General features: G+C 38.1%; 1 protein-coding gene and 1 long non-coding RNA gene across 5 annotated transcripts; one reads left to right on the top strand and one right to left on the bottom strand.

The window, feature by feature from the left end:
• Positions 1-831: 831 nt before the first annotated feature.
• On the top strand, positions 832-3,421 carry tnfsf14 (TNF superfamily member 14). Of its 4 annotated transcripts, none has more exons than XM_040040614.1 (5): positions 832-1,058; positions 1,214-1,424; positions 2,527-2,560; positions 2,648-2,713; positions 2,858-3,421. In XM_040040614.1, the coding sequence occupies exons 2-5, from the start codon at positions 1,230-1,232 to the stop codon at positions 3,247-3,249; spliced, it is 687 nt and encodes a 228-aa protein (XP_039896548.1). In that variant the 5' UTR covers positions 832-1,058; positions 1,214-1,229; the 3' UTR covers positions 3,250-3,421. The 4 variants fall into 4 exon arrangements, with proteins under 4 accessions (XP_039896548.1, XP_039896541.1, XP_039896532.1 ...); XM_040040607.1 differs by having other exon boundaries at positions 832-1,084; XM_040040598.1 differs by having other exon boundaries at positions 833-1,054.
• Positions 3,422-5,423: 2,002 nt separating this feature from the next.
• LOC120739061 lies at positions 5,424-15,480 on the bottom strand. Its single transcript, XR_005697109.1, has 4 exons — positions 11,967-15,480; positions 10,664-10,714; positions 10,117-10,183; positions 5,424-9,858 (listed from the first exon to the last, which is right to left on the bottom strand). It is a non-coding gene; the product is annotated as an uncharacterized LOC120739061 (long non-coding RNA).
• Positions 15,481-16,074: the final 594 nt, after the last annotated feature.

Genomic DNA, 16,074 nt, shown 5'->3' with positions numbered 1-16,074 from the left:
CACTAACAGCAGACCAACCAAGGACAGCTTTGCCACATACTGATGGAAACTTTATTGTGTTGTGGTTGTTTGTTTCCTGCGGGATAAACGGCTCTCTGCCATTGCCATTCAGCTTTGAATTCATTCTGCATTCTGCTTAACATGAGGCCATCTGTGCCAAAGCTGAGTGGACTTTTAAGACAGCGATGGCCCTTTACACCAAGGAACGACTTAAGAAGGAATCACTCAAAAAGAAGAAGTGAAGTGGAAAGTTAAGTCAAAGGCAAGATTGAAATGACATGTTCTTGCATTTAACGCTAAGACTATGTCACAGATTGGTGGAAAATTACACCTATACATTTTTTAAATTAACTAATTTCCCCTGTGTTCAAGTATAAAATGTTTATCTGTAGGGAAAGCGTCCAACAAATTGCATTGGGTGTACATATTTTTTTCCCCATGACTGTTATCACCCTCATGTAGAAGCTAAACGACTTTTTCCTGCTAACCAATGGGATGCTAACTGTTTACTAATTAGATGCTAGTGAAGATAATGAAAAATTATATTAACCAGTGCTACGTATTACCAGCACTGACTGGATGGAATATGCATACTGTTTAAACCTCAAAATACTTTCTCGTAAAATAACCAAGCCTTGGGAGAAAATATATACATTTTAAACCCATTACTTAAGGTGGCTTGTGACCTTTTAGGGTCTTTCACAAATGTGCTTAAAGTGACACAGGACATGTGTGTACAACTTTGGTCTGTTACTGTAACTGTCAGACCAAAAAGATGTGTTAACGAGGGAGGAAGTGGGACTGGAGACATTCTGCACTGCTGCTGCACTGAAGTGGGAGGGTGTAAATGGGGAGGTCAGAATGCATTGCTCTGGGTCTTCCACTCACTGAATGTCGCCTTCAACCGTGACACTTCAAAAACGATTTATTGACTACACTGGAAAGAGTGACATAACCTCGGAGTATCCTTTGGGTGCGTGCAGTTCAAGTGCACGTTGGAAGCTCTCAAAGGTGCTTTGGTGATACATCTCAAGACTTCTGTCTCTGATTGCTGGTAAGTTTGCTCCACTTGAACCAACCAGAAGTAAGCCCACCCATTCTGAAACTTCTTCACACTTGCCTGTCTCTCAGGTCTCTCTGTCTTTACTGTCTTTTTGAAGTAGCAGCAGCTACTTCAGTGAGAGCGCCTCACTGAATTCTTTTCCATTTACAGAAAAAACCCAGAAAGTATGGAGGAGATTAAATATCCCTCTGTGTGTGTGGTGGACACCCATGCCACAAGGCCTCCAGTGCCCCCCAGGCTGATCCAGGTGCGAAAAAAGACCGGGGTGGCTCAGATCCTGCTCTTCATGCTGGTGAGCGTGGCGCTGTGCGGCATGGTCATAGAAGCATGCTTCATCTATGGACTCTACCAGGCCGAACATGTAAGTATCACCATTTCTGTACCTTTTGCAATTTCATTCTATGATTTATTATTAGCTCATTGTCTCGGTAGATCTTTTTTTCCATTAAATATCTGTTTCAACGCCTCTGAATCTCGCTTTCATTGTAAGAGTTTATTCATTGTTTACCACAGTGTTCTCACTTCCAGTTTTCTTTTCGTACTTTTTCACAGTATTCTCCTACATATTTTCTGTCAGTCATTTTAATAACACTTTCACTCAATCAGAAGTATTCGTAATCAGAAATGCGTTTGGTTAAAGGTCACAGCAGATTGCTACAGGTCTTGATTTTCTTTAAACCTGAGTTTTTGTTTTATATCATTGATATTGTCATAATTAAACATGTAGATGCATAAATAGGCATAAAAATGTAGATTACTTTGAGCTGTATGTGAGAAAGTTATTAAAAATGTAAATTTCCACAACAGAATAGAATAGAATAACAGTTTGACTTAGAGAAGATCCTATTGCAGCGATTCTTTATGCAATATGTATGTCTGGGTATCTGGAAGGGTTTGTGACGCAAACACAGGGGCTCTTGTGATAGAAATTCTGCTGAGATGAATTTATTTTCAGTAAAAACTGCTGATCATGAATTTATTTCACTATTATGGGGAAGAGGGCCAAGCACACATGGAGAAGTACTCTAAAGTCCAGCTCATTTACGGACAACTTTAATGATGTGCATGTGGGGAGGGGGCAGACATACTTTCTGAGGCGGTGGACGTACAGAGTCAGTTTCCTGTACAGCACTGATGCACTGTGTTAGGGTAGCTGTCACGTATTATAGAACAGAATAACAGCAGTGGCGTTTTTGAGTGTGTGCACAGTGTACAAACAAGGGATGATGGCAAAAAGGAAGTGGTCTACTTCCGGTATCATGATAGCAATCTACCTTCTTCTGTCCTACCATGCTCTGCAGAAAAACAATGCCTGTTACAATTACATTTTAATATTGTTAAACTTCTATTTTCACAACTTTGTTATCCACAAGAGCCGATTGCATCTACGCATCTACATGTGCACGCTCAAAAATGCAAATGCACATTAAAAATACATTAACCCTCTTTCGTTTTCGTTGCAGACCGACTCAGAATCGATCTCTAAGCTCATCGGAGGTGAGTCTCAGCACTTTATACACAGATGACGAGCACCTTCCGTTTACTTATTCCACACTAGATAAATAATGTTTCGTCCTCTCACAGTTACAACTGCCACTGAACAACCCAGTTATGGTATTCCTCCCTCCAAACCGGTTGCACATCTGACAGGTAAAAACAGCATTTCCCTAACTGCCAGAAACATAATGTTTCAGTTATTACCAAGATGCATAATTAAGTACATATTGCTCTTCACAGTGTGATGTTTGCACTTTATTTTATTAGAATGATTACATTTGTTCTTATATTTTTCAGATGGACAAGATGTAGCTCATGCAAAAAACAAAATGGCATGGAGCATGAATGCAGACCCTCTCCTCTATGAAATGACCTACAAAGACAAAGAGCTTAAAATTCAGAAAGAGGGTTATTACTATGTCTATTCCAAGGTTTTCTTCTCAGACAGCAACGGATTTCAGCATCGTATTAGCATGCATACTGACAGGTATTCAGGGAATATCACCCTCCTGCAGTCCAGGAAATATCCTTCACATTCAAAAGTCGGTCAAAAAACACAATCCAACAGTTACCTGGGTGGAGTGTTTCACCTTTATAAGGATGATGGTATTTTTGTGGACGTGAGTGACACTGCAAAAATTGTACGCCACAAACCCTCTGAGAATGTCTTTGGTGCCTATATGATATAGATGCCACATAAAGGCTCTAAATGAGAGTAAATTAAAACCTATAAGTCCTCTCAGGGGTTTTTGATTCTCTTTGACATGAAAAAGCAGGTCTGTAACCGCAAGGAAGGCAAGTGTCAAATCCTCTTTGTGCCTTTGCAGTGCAGGGCTGTGCTGCCAGCTTTGTTTCTGCAGATGTAACTCTCAATTTTGTTTTATAAGTGTAACGAACAGTCGGACAACAGGGAAATTTGATATGCTTATATGCTTGTGTATTTGCTTTAAAACAAAACTTTGATTGTTAAATATGATTTCTAACAATTATATATATATATATTTCACAGATTGAACTTCAGATTGTTGCTGAGTGTTCATACTAATATCAAAAATAAGACTGTAACCTTTCTTTTTCCTACTTGCTGTAACACGTACTGCACACTATTTATGAATTTGTTTTTTTATTATTAAAGAAAAAAGCTCATTTTTCTGTATTTATATACATTAAGTCATACAGTGCAATGAAATAAACACAAAATAATTTAAAAGACCTGTTTGGTTTGGTCTTATTTGTTAGCCATGCACAGTAAGGGAAGTGTATTCACTTCCTGCCGTGAAAGGTGAGACCGTGATACAGGCTCAGTGGTCTCTGTATTAAAAATGTTGTCGCCCACTCAGTCCAACCACACAGCAGTTACTGGAGGAACTTTTTTTTAAATACCACAATGGCCCAAAAAGTAAAGTGTCATCATGTCAGCTTCTTCTCACCTGAATATATACTGGCAGCAACATTATTTAAGGTTTAAAGGTTTAAAGTGGATGTGAAAAATGTTGGTTTACTTTTCTATTTACTACTTTTTTTCAGTAGATTACATAGTTTCTTTTCAAGTCACATCTCGGCACAACGTGCAACCATGACATGGTCTGTGCGAACGAGAAGCTCTTTGAAGCTTTTTTTTTTTTCCCCTTTTTTGTATGTCCCATGCAGTCACTGTTATACTTTCCCTTCATCTATGTGTGTTCGAAGAAGACACCCACAGAGTTGTATATTTGTAAACTGAAAAGGAAGTGGTAGTGGGGGCTGCCGGGGGGAGGGGGGTGATAGCAGCAGATTGCTTGGCTGACTCACTTTCCAACCCCAGACCCAGAGAGAAATGGCTGGTGAAAATGAAGCAACATGTGTGCGTGTGAGTGTATGTGAATGAATATGTGTATGTGCATGTATGTGTTTCTATGGGTGGGTGTGTAGGCTGAGTGATTTCTCTAATTAATTTTCCCTCAGCCAAGTATGGATTACTCAAATTGGGAAAACACACTTGAGAGCTGAAAGTGTAACTCCAGTCCAGAGTTTAGTTATCCATGAGCTGAATGATGTTTTCTCAGGTCTTCTGGTCTTTTAATAACACATGTGTGAGTCATGATCTTCCAGCGCTGGCTGACCTGTGAAGTGTGAGAGACGACGGTAGCGCAGCGGCGCGAGCTGTATCAGCTGTGTAGTTTCGAGGCCAAGCATGACTTGTATAGAGACTTTGTGTGGGCTGAGAGTACTCTATCACCGGTTATGAAATGAACCAAAATCTTTACACTTCCGTATATGAAATCAACATTTTCCATTTATAAAGCAGGTTTGTGTGAGATATTGATCTCTTGAGCACTGCTGATTTTTACAATCAACTTTTGAAATAAGGCAAAAATGGCCTCTTAAATTGAACCTTCTTTTTTGGCTAAAATCACACAACATAGTTTATGGAGAATATATTTTTTTATGCAAAGCAAAACTGAAAGAGGAGCACAGCAAACAGTCCGCAGCTAAATGCTGTCCCCTTGTGTTGGTACAAATAACAGTTTGGGCTTCTGTGGGGGCTTTCCCCCCTCTTCAGAACAACTCTAAAACTTTGAGTGGGGTGAACTGTAACTCATCCACTGGAGTTAGGGATCAGTTTTTGTGCCCTTGGTGCTTTTTTAATCTATTATCTGATTAATATTGTGGCTGTCTGTGAGATACAGGCCACCCTACAAGTCTACCCTTGAGTTAAAGTCTAGTATTTTATTAGTGCAATACTAATTAACCAATATAAACGCTAGTTAGCTGAAGAATTAGTACTTCATCTATATCAGGTGCCTTCTGGCTTCAAAAAGAGGTGAGCAAAACAATTATATTTATGTTATTTAGTATCAAATCATAACAATAATCACTTTGGTTTGCTTTATATCACGAAGGTAAAGACCCTACAAAAACACAGAAAACACCAAGCCTTCACTAATGCTGTGTCTGTACAGAGTTCTGAAGCCTGACTAAAACTCTTCAAATAAACCAACAATCAAAGGACCAGCTATGAGCACCTGGCAACAGTGAGAATGACAAACTCCCTTTTAACAGGAAGAAACCTCTGGCAGAACCAGGCTCATGGAGGGTCAGGGACTGGAGGTTGGGGCAGGGAGACAGGACAAAAGAGCTGAAGTAACGCTGCATCATGAGAATGACCCAGGAACCTAGGCCTATTGCAACATAATTGAGGACGAACCCAGGATCACCTGATCCAGCCCTAACTATAGGTTTTATCAAAAAGGAAAGTTTTAACCTCAGTCTTGAAAATAGTCTTAAAATGTTGCTAAAATTCAATGTGGGAGCTGGTTTCACAGAAGAGAGGCCTGAAAGTTGTAAGCTCTTCCTCCCATTCTTCTTTTAAATATCCTAGCAACCACAAGTAAGCCAACAGTTTGAGACTGAAGTGCTCTATTAGGGTGATATGGTACTATGAGGTCTTTAAGACAGGGCCTGATTATTCTAGAACTGGTATATGAGGAGAATGAATGAAGAAAAGCCAATAATGGAGAAACATGCTCTCTCGTTCTAGTCCCTGTCAGTACTTTTACTGCAGCATTTTGGATCAACTGAAGGCTTTTCAGGGAGATTTTAGGAGAGCCCCGTCCTAACGAATTACAGTAGTTCAGCCAAGAAGTAATAAATGCATGAACTAGTTTTTTAACATCACTCTAAAATTAGATGTTTCTAATTGTAAAGATATTGCACAAATGCAAGAAAACAGTCCTACATATTAGCTCAATATACACACTGAAGGATGTAAAACGACTCTAAAATTTCTCCCAGTTTTACTGGAGGCCAAGGTAATGCCATTCTAAGTATCCAGTTAGACACCAGTTGCCGTAATTTAGAAGCAGGAAATAAGAGATCATCCAGGTCTTTTTGTCTTTAAGTCGTTCTTGCAATTAACTAATTGGTGAGTGTTATCTGGCTTCACGGGCAGATAAAGTTGGGTGTCATCTGGATAGCAGTGAAAATGTACCCTTTGCTTTTTAATGATAGTGGCTGTATAAAGTCAACAGAACTGATCCTAGCACGGAACCCTGCGGAACTCCATAATTAACCTTAGTGTATGAAGTGTGTGTGAAGAGGACTGTCCCTTTATGCAAACAAATTATATGTTCTTTCCAATTGGAATCCATTAGATAGATATGATTCATTCATAACCTTCAATTATGCTGTTTCTGTACAATGATGAGTTCTGAAACCTCACGAAACTCTTTAAATAAACCATTCCTCTGCAGATGATCAGATCAAAAATCTGCAGTTGAGCAGATCAAAAATACCCAACTTTGCAGCTTTAAAACACCATATTTACAGCTCGATTCAAAAATGGTCTAGAACTGTGTGGATAGTGTTAATTAATAAAAGCTTTATGGTCGATACAGGAGCTGCTCAGCCACTGGACACAGACAGCTGTAACTGACCTGTGTGTGTGGGTTAGGCTTCACCTCTGCTATTAAACGTGACCTTTCCACTGTGTTTGTGCTATTGTTGTCTTTAGTAGAATTTTAATTGGATTAGCTGTTAAATAATGATGCCTGTTGTGCGGCGGTAACCATCCAAGAGATCTGTACTTGAATTTTAACAAGAAAAATTCTTGTATTGTTTTAGTCTTTTGCTAAATATCAGAAATTTGTGTCTGCGCATAGCACTCTTGTAGCACAGTAGTGTATATATCCAAAACTGGGTAACCCACACACAATACTCTACGTGGCTATTTAACACTACAGGCTGGAGGAAAAATATGTGAGTGAGAAATATTTGAACTTTTAAAGATTTGACATCACTATCATTTTGATTCAAGATAAAAAAAAAACGCTGTGACTGGATTTAGAAGCTTACTCATTTCAGACATTTTCTAGTCTGACAAATCTTTTATTGTAAGAGGTGGCATATTGATAAGGGTTACAAGAAGAAACTGGAAGATTGTTATTCAAAAAGTGCATGCTGTAAACATGTTTATAATGTCGACGTTCTCTCCATGATGTCTGGGCAAAAATGATGTGTAGAGGTTATACACTTTCTCTGTGAGGATACACCATTTATTATCTTGACATTGGGCAGTGGAAAGCAGTAGGAAGGGAGCAACCAAAATCAACCCATGCAAATGCATCTAAGGCCTCTAATAAAAGAGACAGAGTGGGTGGTAGTTTGCTATGTCTGCTATCAATTTTTACATCCTGGACCTCTTCGCTGCAATCGAAAGCTGTGGTAGCAACAACTAATTGACAGAGCACTGAGAGATATGGGACTCGTTTGTGGCTGAGGTTTGGAAAACAAAAGTTTTCAAATGAAAGCTGGAAAATGTGCCTCTTGACTGTGATGACTAATGTTCCAGTGACCTTTTTTGCTGCTTTTACTGTATCTCTGTCACTGCGATTTAGGTCACTGGATGCGACTTTGAATGCTTTGTATGAGAAGCATTTCTTCTGTTTGCTTTGTCAAGAGTCAAGAGGACATATTCTTCGACAGCATATAGACAGGGAGGGTCCCGCTGTATCTTTCTATTAGTGATTATGTGGTAATCCAATGTTAACTCATGACCTCTCACTTTCATATCTAGGGTCTCATAAATGACTCAAACCCAAAAGCCCTTAATCACTGTTATCGTGTCCTTTGATTCATATTGAGTTTGTTTTTGTTTTACAGTCACATCAAATACAATAAAGACAGTAAACATTTTTAACTAAGGCGTTCTCTTATTTTTTTCATAACAATGGTTAAAGTCAAATTTAAACACACACATTTAGCAGGTCTCACAGAAATCCTTTTCAAATGCATAAGCAGCTTCCTCTTCCACTAAAACATCAAAAAAATTACAAAAAGTGAAAAAACCCAGTATTTCTTTCAAATCTCAAACACATGAAACTTACCGCAACAACCACTGCGACTTGTGTTTTCACGTGTCACAATGTATAGTACATGTAGTCAAGGATGCCTGGAGCTTATCAAGTCATTTCACACTTATCTTTAGACTAAAGAGATGAAATACTAAAGTATGTTATTGGTCAAGTAAATCAAAACTACACCTTTGTTCTTTCCAAATATGAATTACATTCTTTTAACAAACAAAGTCAATTCTCTACATAGATTCCAGTGACTCACTACCAGTTTGTGACTGGTACACCCTGTGAAACATTATCACTGAGAAAATAAACATTCATAGATTATTAGCTGACCTGCCATGGGGTTTTTTGTTACATCCATTATGTGTCTAAATCATATGCTGCACATGGTTTTTGTTGCGAGAAATAAATAAATAAACTTAAATACAGAATTCATACAATGTTAACAAAACAAGAAATGAATCAGAGATTAGAAAGTATAATCTGTGCAAACATCAAAAGCAATCTCCTGCTGAAAAATGTGACACTTCAGCACAATAAATTCTTGAAATCAACTACTAGACATTTTAAACATGCAAAGCTCTAACAAAGAAATATAGTTTCAACAAGTGAGATCTGTCAATTCTGAACAACGCTTCAAAGTTTCTGTTTAAAACAGCTATTTGAGAACAATGAAAACAATCCAGCTTTGGTTCTAATCCATTAAATACACAATACATTACATACATTGCGCTGTTTTCAAGTGTGATTTTGTAGTGATGATACAACCTGAGACCAATACCCGGTCTGCTATATCTACTTTACAAAACTGAACATCATTGGATCATTATAAACCCTGTTTAAGGCGAGCTCTTTCTTTTTTTGCAGACCGGAATGTAAAAAGAGACGAGGTTTTCATCCAACCTCTTATTGAATTCCCCCCTTTTTTTTTTTTTACAAAAATTGTTAGGTAAATTGCTAATCTGGCGATCAACAGACCATCCATCCAAAGTGAACAAGTATACCCAACAAGATTCAAACTAGGTTTGCTTCAGTGTGGGTTCCAAAGCTGGAAAGGTGTTGTGCACTATGCCGAGGATTTAGAATAATGAACTTACACCTAAAGCCGTGGCATGAAGATGATATCCAGGTAAGTTTTATCATTAACAACACAATCAAATATTGGCTTACTTATGTTGAATATCAGCCTCTCTCCGGCACCGCACTCCACTACCTTGCTGAGAATACCTGTGGTGTTTGTTTCTTTGTTAATCGAGCCCTTTAGAAGAATTTTGGGGGATTTGTCCTTCGGTATGTACACCAGGCTCACACTGGATTGATCTGTTATGGAACAGGCTGGACCCACTGCAACCTGAAGATTTAGGAAATAGTATCCATCCACGTTCGGGCTCAGGCCATTGTTGACTTTTGAAAGCAGGCTTTTATCTTTTTGAATTTGGTCCCATGTTGTATCATTTTCATCTGTGGAGGACATAAAATAGACTGCTATAGATGCTAAATTTGTTTTTTCTAGAAATTTATTCTCTATATTCAGTTTTTAAATCAAAATTTTTTTCTGAAGTAAAGTACATTTGACTGTATTCATTTATTTACTGACTGTATGTATTTCATGGGATTACATGTTTCTTCTGACAAAGAAAGTATAAACACAGCAATGTTTGAATGGGGATATGATAAATTTTAAGTGCAGATAATAAATTGAAATAAGAAAAACATTACCTTTCTCAAACTTAAAGTTGAGCATTTTTCCTGTAATTGAGACGAGGCTAGAGGGGGCGGTGGTTGTCTGTTGAAAGAAGAAGAAGTAGGGATTTATCACTCTCAAAATAGTAACAGTAAATGTGGTGCAAACATGACTTCCAGGGACACACACTCAGGCCCAGAGAGGCTGCAGTTTATTCAACGTGAGACAACAGCAGCTTACAGCATAGACTGTGTACTAACTTCAGAAGGAAAATGAAGAGACAACAGTTGAGTTTAGTGGCATTTCCCCGAATGTGGCAATGACGTCACTGAGCTTCCTCCAAGAGGGGAGGAGAGTGGTTAGACATACGTAACTCATAAGAAATGGAATTAATCTGACATACATAGTGCAGCATCTATCTCGCTTACTACACATGTGTACGAATAGTAAATACATGTAACATCAGCAGGACGTCTTTGTGGCAAGAAATAAAGGAAAATGGACAGAGGGTGAATGTTTAACACAAAAGTCAGGAGAGAAACACAAACTCTGAATAAATCTTAGAAATGATGGATAGCTTACCCATCTCTTTTCCGTGGAGGAAATTTTGGATGATTCTACAGCACTATTTTCCTAAGATTGGAAAAGGAAACAAAAGTGCTTATACTAAATACTGTAAGAGGATTTCGGGGTGGAAACTGACTGAAACTCTGAAATTTAGGTGCAATTGTGAGTTTTAACATAGTTCTACAAAAGAACTAGCTGCCATCCAATTTCTTTTAGGCAATCATGATGCCTTTTTCACTGTTTAAACATTTAAATATGTTTATTTTCTATAAAACTACAGATGACTTATATTTTCTCCCAGTAATAAACTTGCATTTGAATGAAGTAAGGCATCCCTGGTGCTGTATTACTGTATCTTATTTTATTCTATGGGAAACCAACTAAACCTGAACCTGAACATTATGAGAAAGCTGTCACTGGGTGTTATGACGGGGGTCTGTAACCAAATGTAGACCACAGGCATAGGTGTCTTTCTCACCAGCTATTCTACAAAAACCACAAAAAAGAACAGCTGTACGGCACAGATGTTGATTTTTTTCTGCCCTTCGTGTAATTTATTCAAAAAATGATCATACTATTGTAATGTTTTAACCCTCCTGTTATGTTGCGGGTCAGATTGACCCAGAACAGAAGAGATGTCGCATGTCATCTGCATCACTACAGAAAATGAAAAAAAAAAAATCAAAATTATAAAAGAAAATTGTAAAATAATCAATGCCAGTGTTTCTGACACTTTTGGATGAGTAAATTTGCCCAAATGAACCCAGGAGCATAATTGGTGTTCCTGGAAACCAACATAACAGGAGGGTTAACATAGTTCTACAACAGCACCAGATGTCATCCAATTTCTTTTAGGCAATCTTTTGTCAATAAGATGCCTTCTTCACTGTTTAAACATTTAAATATGTTTATTTTCTATAAAACTACAAATGACTTCTATTTTCTCCCAGTAATAAACTTGTGTTTTGAATGAAGTAAGGCATCCCTGGTGCTGTATTACTGTATCTTATTTTATTCTGTGGGAAACCAACTTAACTCAAAAACACTGAACATAATGAGAAAGCTGTGACTGGGTGTTATGATGGAGGTCTGTAACCAAATGTAGACCACAGGCATAGGTGTCTTTCTCACCAGTTACCAGCTACTACCAAAACCACAAATAAGAACAGATGTACGGCACAGGTGTTGACTTTTTCTGAAGTTCATGTTATTATTCAAAAAAAATGTTCATGCTACACTAACGGTTTTAAAAAGAAGTTACCTTTTTTTGTCTAATCACTAATCACCATAGTTAAAGTATTATTCAAAGAGTTCTCACCAAGCCTTTATGTCCTGCTGTGAAGTATAGAACGAAGAGCACAATTAGGAATATGGTGATTACGGTGTTCCACAACACGAGGATACGGATCAGTAAATTCTGGGTAGGCTCCGGCATCGTCAGTCAAACAGCAGGGTTCGGAGCGCTCTTAGCCCGGGGAACGCAGGAAGATAGATGTTAAGAAATGACGACTGTACAAGTCCCGAGTTTCCTCTGCTGTGCACTGATGTGTTACTTCGCTTCCTGAGCTCAGTGTGTGCCCTAAGTATCTGAAGTATCCAAATGGTACTTTCCCCTGTATGCTACTGAAGGGAGACAGCCAGATTATATCTATATCTCTAAAGGGACTGGCCCTTTTCTCCTACTCACCACAAGTCACACAGACAGGAACAAGACTGACAGCTGGGAGAAAAGGAAGGAGTGAAACTTTGACATAAATATATGTTGAAATGTGTTCTTCACTTCCTTATTTATGAAGAGACTGTTAAAGTGAAAATTTTAGGATATTTTCGTGGTTATTACAACACTGAAAATCATTACTTTGCTGATTTTTTTCTATGTGTATTTCTCCACTAATATTAAAATGGAAGGGTAAAGATGTGTACCAGCATGACAATATGCCTCTGTTACAGTTTATCCTTAAAAATATTTGTTTGGAACTGACGCAAGCATCATAATCAGAGATAAAAATAGTAAACTGAATATAAAAGGAAGAACTGTCGCAACTTAATTCAACCACATATTGTTGACTTATCAACAATTTATCTTAAGTCTGATCTTATAACAGAATGTCACTGCAAAATTTAGCAGTGGAACTCTAAAAATGTTGTGATGAGCTGTTTACTATTTGCGCTTTTTAAAAATTCCCACCTGCAACTAAATTCTGCTTGTGGTCAGTAAATGTGGTTTCACTTTCTCCGTTTGTACTTTGACAGGGGAAAGTTTCATGGCAGCAAAAACAGGATGGGCTTTGGTTCAGGTATGCGTCATCAAACTCAATCACTCAGAAAAAATGATGCATGCGGTGTTTATGACTGGGAATGGTCAAGTAACAGAGCTGTAAACAACATGCCCAGACTTGTTACATGGATACATTTTAGTTAAATGAAATTATGAGGAGCAAAAAAGGAACAAGAGATTGTTATGTTTTTTTTCTTTTGATAAGATGGGGAAAGCCGATGAGCAATTGTTTTTTTTAGGAGTCAGCAGTATCGAGTCATGTGCATGTTTAAAGGACAGTGAGAAACCCCTGTCTCTCATTGTGTGATGAATACGATGACATGAAAGCAATGATTCTTTCTGCAATGCAACTAGCTTACTTCTGCATTGTTGATGATTCACTATTTTCCAAAACATAAGCCAAAACAAAGTGCGCAACTCATGATAAATCACAGTACAACTTCTGAGGCACATACAATCTATATCACATTCTGATCTTATCAATGCTATGTTTGTGGGAGCTGGGCTAACAGAGCACATGGATTTTCTTGTACAAGAATTGCAGCTTCCAAATTTTATGGCCACAAAGGAGACAAAGCGATTTTTTTTTGTTTGTTTCTTCTATTTGAGCGTCTTTGATTTAGTGTGATTTTAGAAGTGTATAGCAATTTTAACCCTTCCGGAACAAAAGTGTTATCCAGTGCCCTTTGTAGTGGACAGCAGGTCTTATTGCCTCACATCCTGAACTTATTTTAATATTTCAGGAAGCAAAGGGCAGGACGAGGAGAAAAGGAAATTTACTCAGAACTGTGAAAGGAGAGTCAGACTTACAGCTGTCAGGAGATGAGGTGGAGCAAGGCCAACCATTAGAGCAGGAAGGTGAAAGCTCAGAGGAAGACATACCAGCCTTTGAGGAGTCTGAGCCAGGGCAAAATAATGGCACTCCAGAAATATTGTGCGAGGGCTTTGAAGTTGTCTGGTGTGGTTTCTCAACTGCCACATTGGATTTTAAATTTTTAGGCATTCTGATTTCTAGAAAACACACACACACTTAAAGTTTCACTTCTGTAATGAATTACATTTATGAGGAAAAAAGCATTAAAGTCTATGCGTCTTGTCTTTATCAGTTGAATTCAGTTTAAACAATACATGAAAGGCAAAAACATTCTTCAGCATATCTGTGTTCACGGCATGACTCAGATAACACAGGATTTGAATTTACTGTTTCCTGTTTTCAGCTAATAGAAACTAATAAGACAGATTCTTTAAGATTAGGCAGTGCATCAAAACAACAAATGATCTTGGTGTTACTGATAAGAGACATCTTGAAGAGCTCTCTTAACTGAATACAGCAAAACAGCTTAAATCTGCTGAGCCCACAACTTCATATCCCTAGCTTACAAGTAATAGACTTTGTGTCATTATTTTGCCGTCCACTGTTTACATATCCTTCTCTGAACTTTCACCTTCTTGCTGTAAGATCAGACCCCACTCCACCTGCATCTCCTGACAGGACTAAGTATGAAACTGACTAAGTAAGACTCTCCTTCCAGTTCCAACATTTGCTGTAGCATGTGAATGTCAAATCTAAATATCACAAAATTTTATTCTTCTGGGTCTCAGGAGGATTTATGATGACTTACAGCCATCTAGTGGCCATAAATCAAAAATGCACAAAACTGAGACCATCAGCAAAAAGGAAAGAAAAAGTTAAACGACTAACAAAAGCTCGTACTTAGTTTCATTAGTAGTTATGATTATTGCCCTACAGTAAATGCAAAGCTGTGATACTGTGTTCCAGACAACTGAAGATGGGGTTTTACTACTTTTACTGCATCACTGTAGAATTTCCCACAGAAAATACACAATTCAACACAGAGAAACAGTTTCCTTTTGCTTTCTTTCATTTCTCTCTGAATACTCCATTTCTCCCGAGTTCAAAAATATGGTTGTGGTTGAAAGATTGGCTGTGCAGTATTGTATTGAATTCTTTGTATTTTACTTCCAAGGATCCAGATTTACTTCTAATTTGTAGAAGGTTAGTCATGGGAAATATTTCTGCAGGCTTTTAGGGTTCATTTCATTTATTTTCAGCCCAGTCCTTCTATCTGACAGGATCTTAAATTAAATCTTTCTTTTACTTTCTCACCCATTTTTTCTTTAATTGAATCTCTGACACAGACAATTGATAACACAGTTTGATAGGCATAAAATGTGTTTTTACACTAACAAACAGCTATTGTACAAAAACATGTAATATTTTGCCATGGTGTGCAGTAAATGGTAAATGGACTGGTTGCTCACATTTATACACCAATGAACGCATCAAAGAGCAACTTTGGCTACAGTTTGGCATGCAGACTGCCAAAGATCAGACCACCAACCGTCCAGTCAGGAAGTTCTGCCTCCAACAGTCACCCTGCTACCTTAAAACATCTGAGGAAAGTGGCAGGCCTAAAAAAAAACTATCTAAAGCAGATGAACAATGGAAGTCAAGAAGGGAGAGAAGACTGAGGTATACAAAAATACACAAAACTGCACTGAAAATCAGCAGCAGCAGGTCTTATGGAGCGATGAACCCAAATTTGTAATTTTTGTGCAAGTTGTCATTATTGTGTACAGAGGAGGTCAGGAGAGAGGTTTAGTAGTGAGTATCAGCTATCTGTAAAACATGGTGGAGGCTCTGTCATGATTTGGGGCTACATTTTAGCAAGTAACGGCGTTACTAACGGCATTACTTTTTTCAGTAACGAGTAATCTAACTAATTACTATTTCTATCGTTACAACGCCGTTACCGTTACTAACAAGAAAATGCTGTGTGGTCGCGTTACTATTTTTCAACAAACAGACGGTTGAAGCTGTCTTCAGCTTACTGCATCTTATATCAGTTGCACGGAAGTAGCTGTAAGTAATCTGGATGATACAGCTTTAAGCAGCTCCGTGCGCTCCCGCGGACGGCAATCACTTTCTGGCACAACACCTGGAGCCAATGAGTGCTGCTGTTTGACTGAGGGAGAATAAAGTAGTCGTGGTAAGGCAATCACATGACCACTTAAAGACAAAGCAACAAGGTGATAGATACCAGTTTATAAATTGTGTTGATAGGCCACGTAAAACCCGAGTCATGATAAACAATACATACGCGTGTTTTTTCCTGAATAGTTTCAT

Source organism: Simochromis diagramma, unplaced genomic scaffold (assembly GCF_900408965.1).
Source record: "Simochromis diagramma unplaced genomic scaffold, fSimDia1.1 OVJJ01000321.1, whole genome shotgun sequence".
NCBI lineage: Eukaryota > Metazoa > Chordata > Actinopteri > Cichliformes > Cichlidae > Simochromis > Simochromis diagramma.
The sequence above is the reverse complement of the archived record's forward strand: the minus strand, read 5'-3'. Positions and strand labels throughout refer to the sequence as shown.

Bases quoted from the DNA above. Each gene is read 5' to 3' on its own strand.
- tnfsf14 (XM_040040614.1), top strand. From the start codon at position 1,230: ATGGAGGAGATTAAATATCCCTCTGTGTGTGTGGTGGACACCCATGCC. The intron at 1,425-2,526 runs GTAAGTATCACC...TTTTCGTTGCAG, and splicing joins GACTCTACCAGGCCGAACAT to ACCGACTCAGAATCGATCTC. The intron at 2,561-2,647 runs GTGAGTCTCAGC...GTCCTCTCACAG, and splicing joins GATCTCTAAGCTCATCGGAG to TTACAACTGCCACTGAACAA.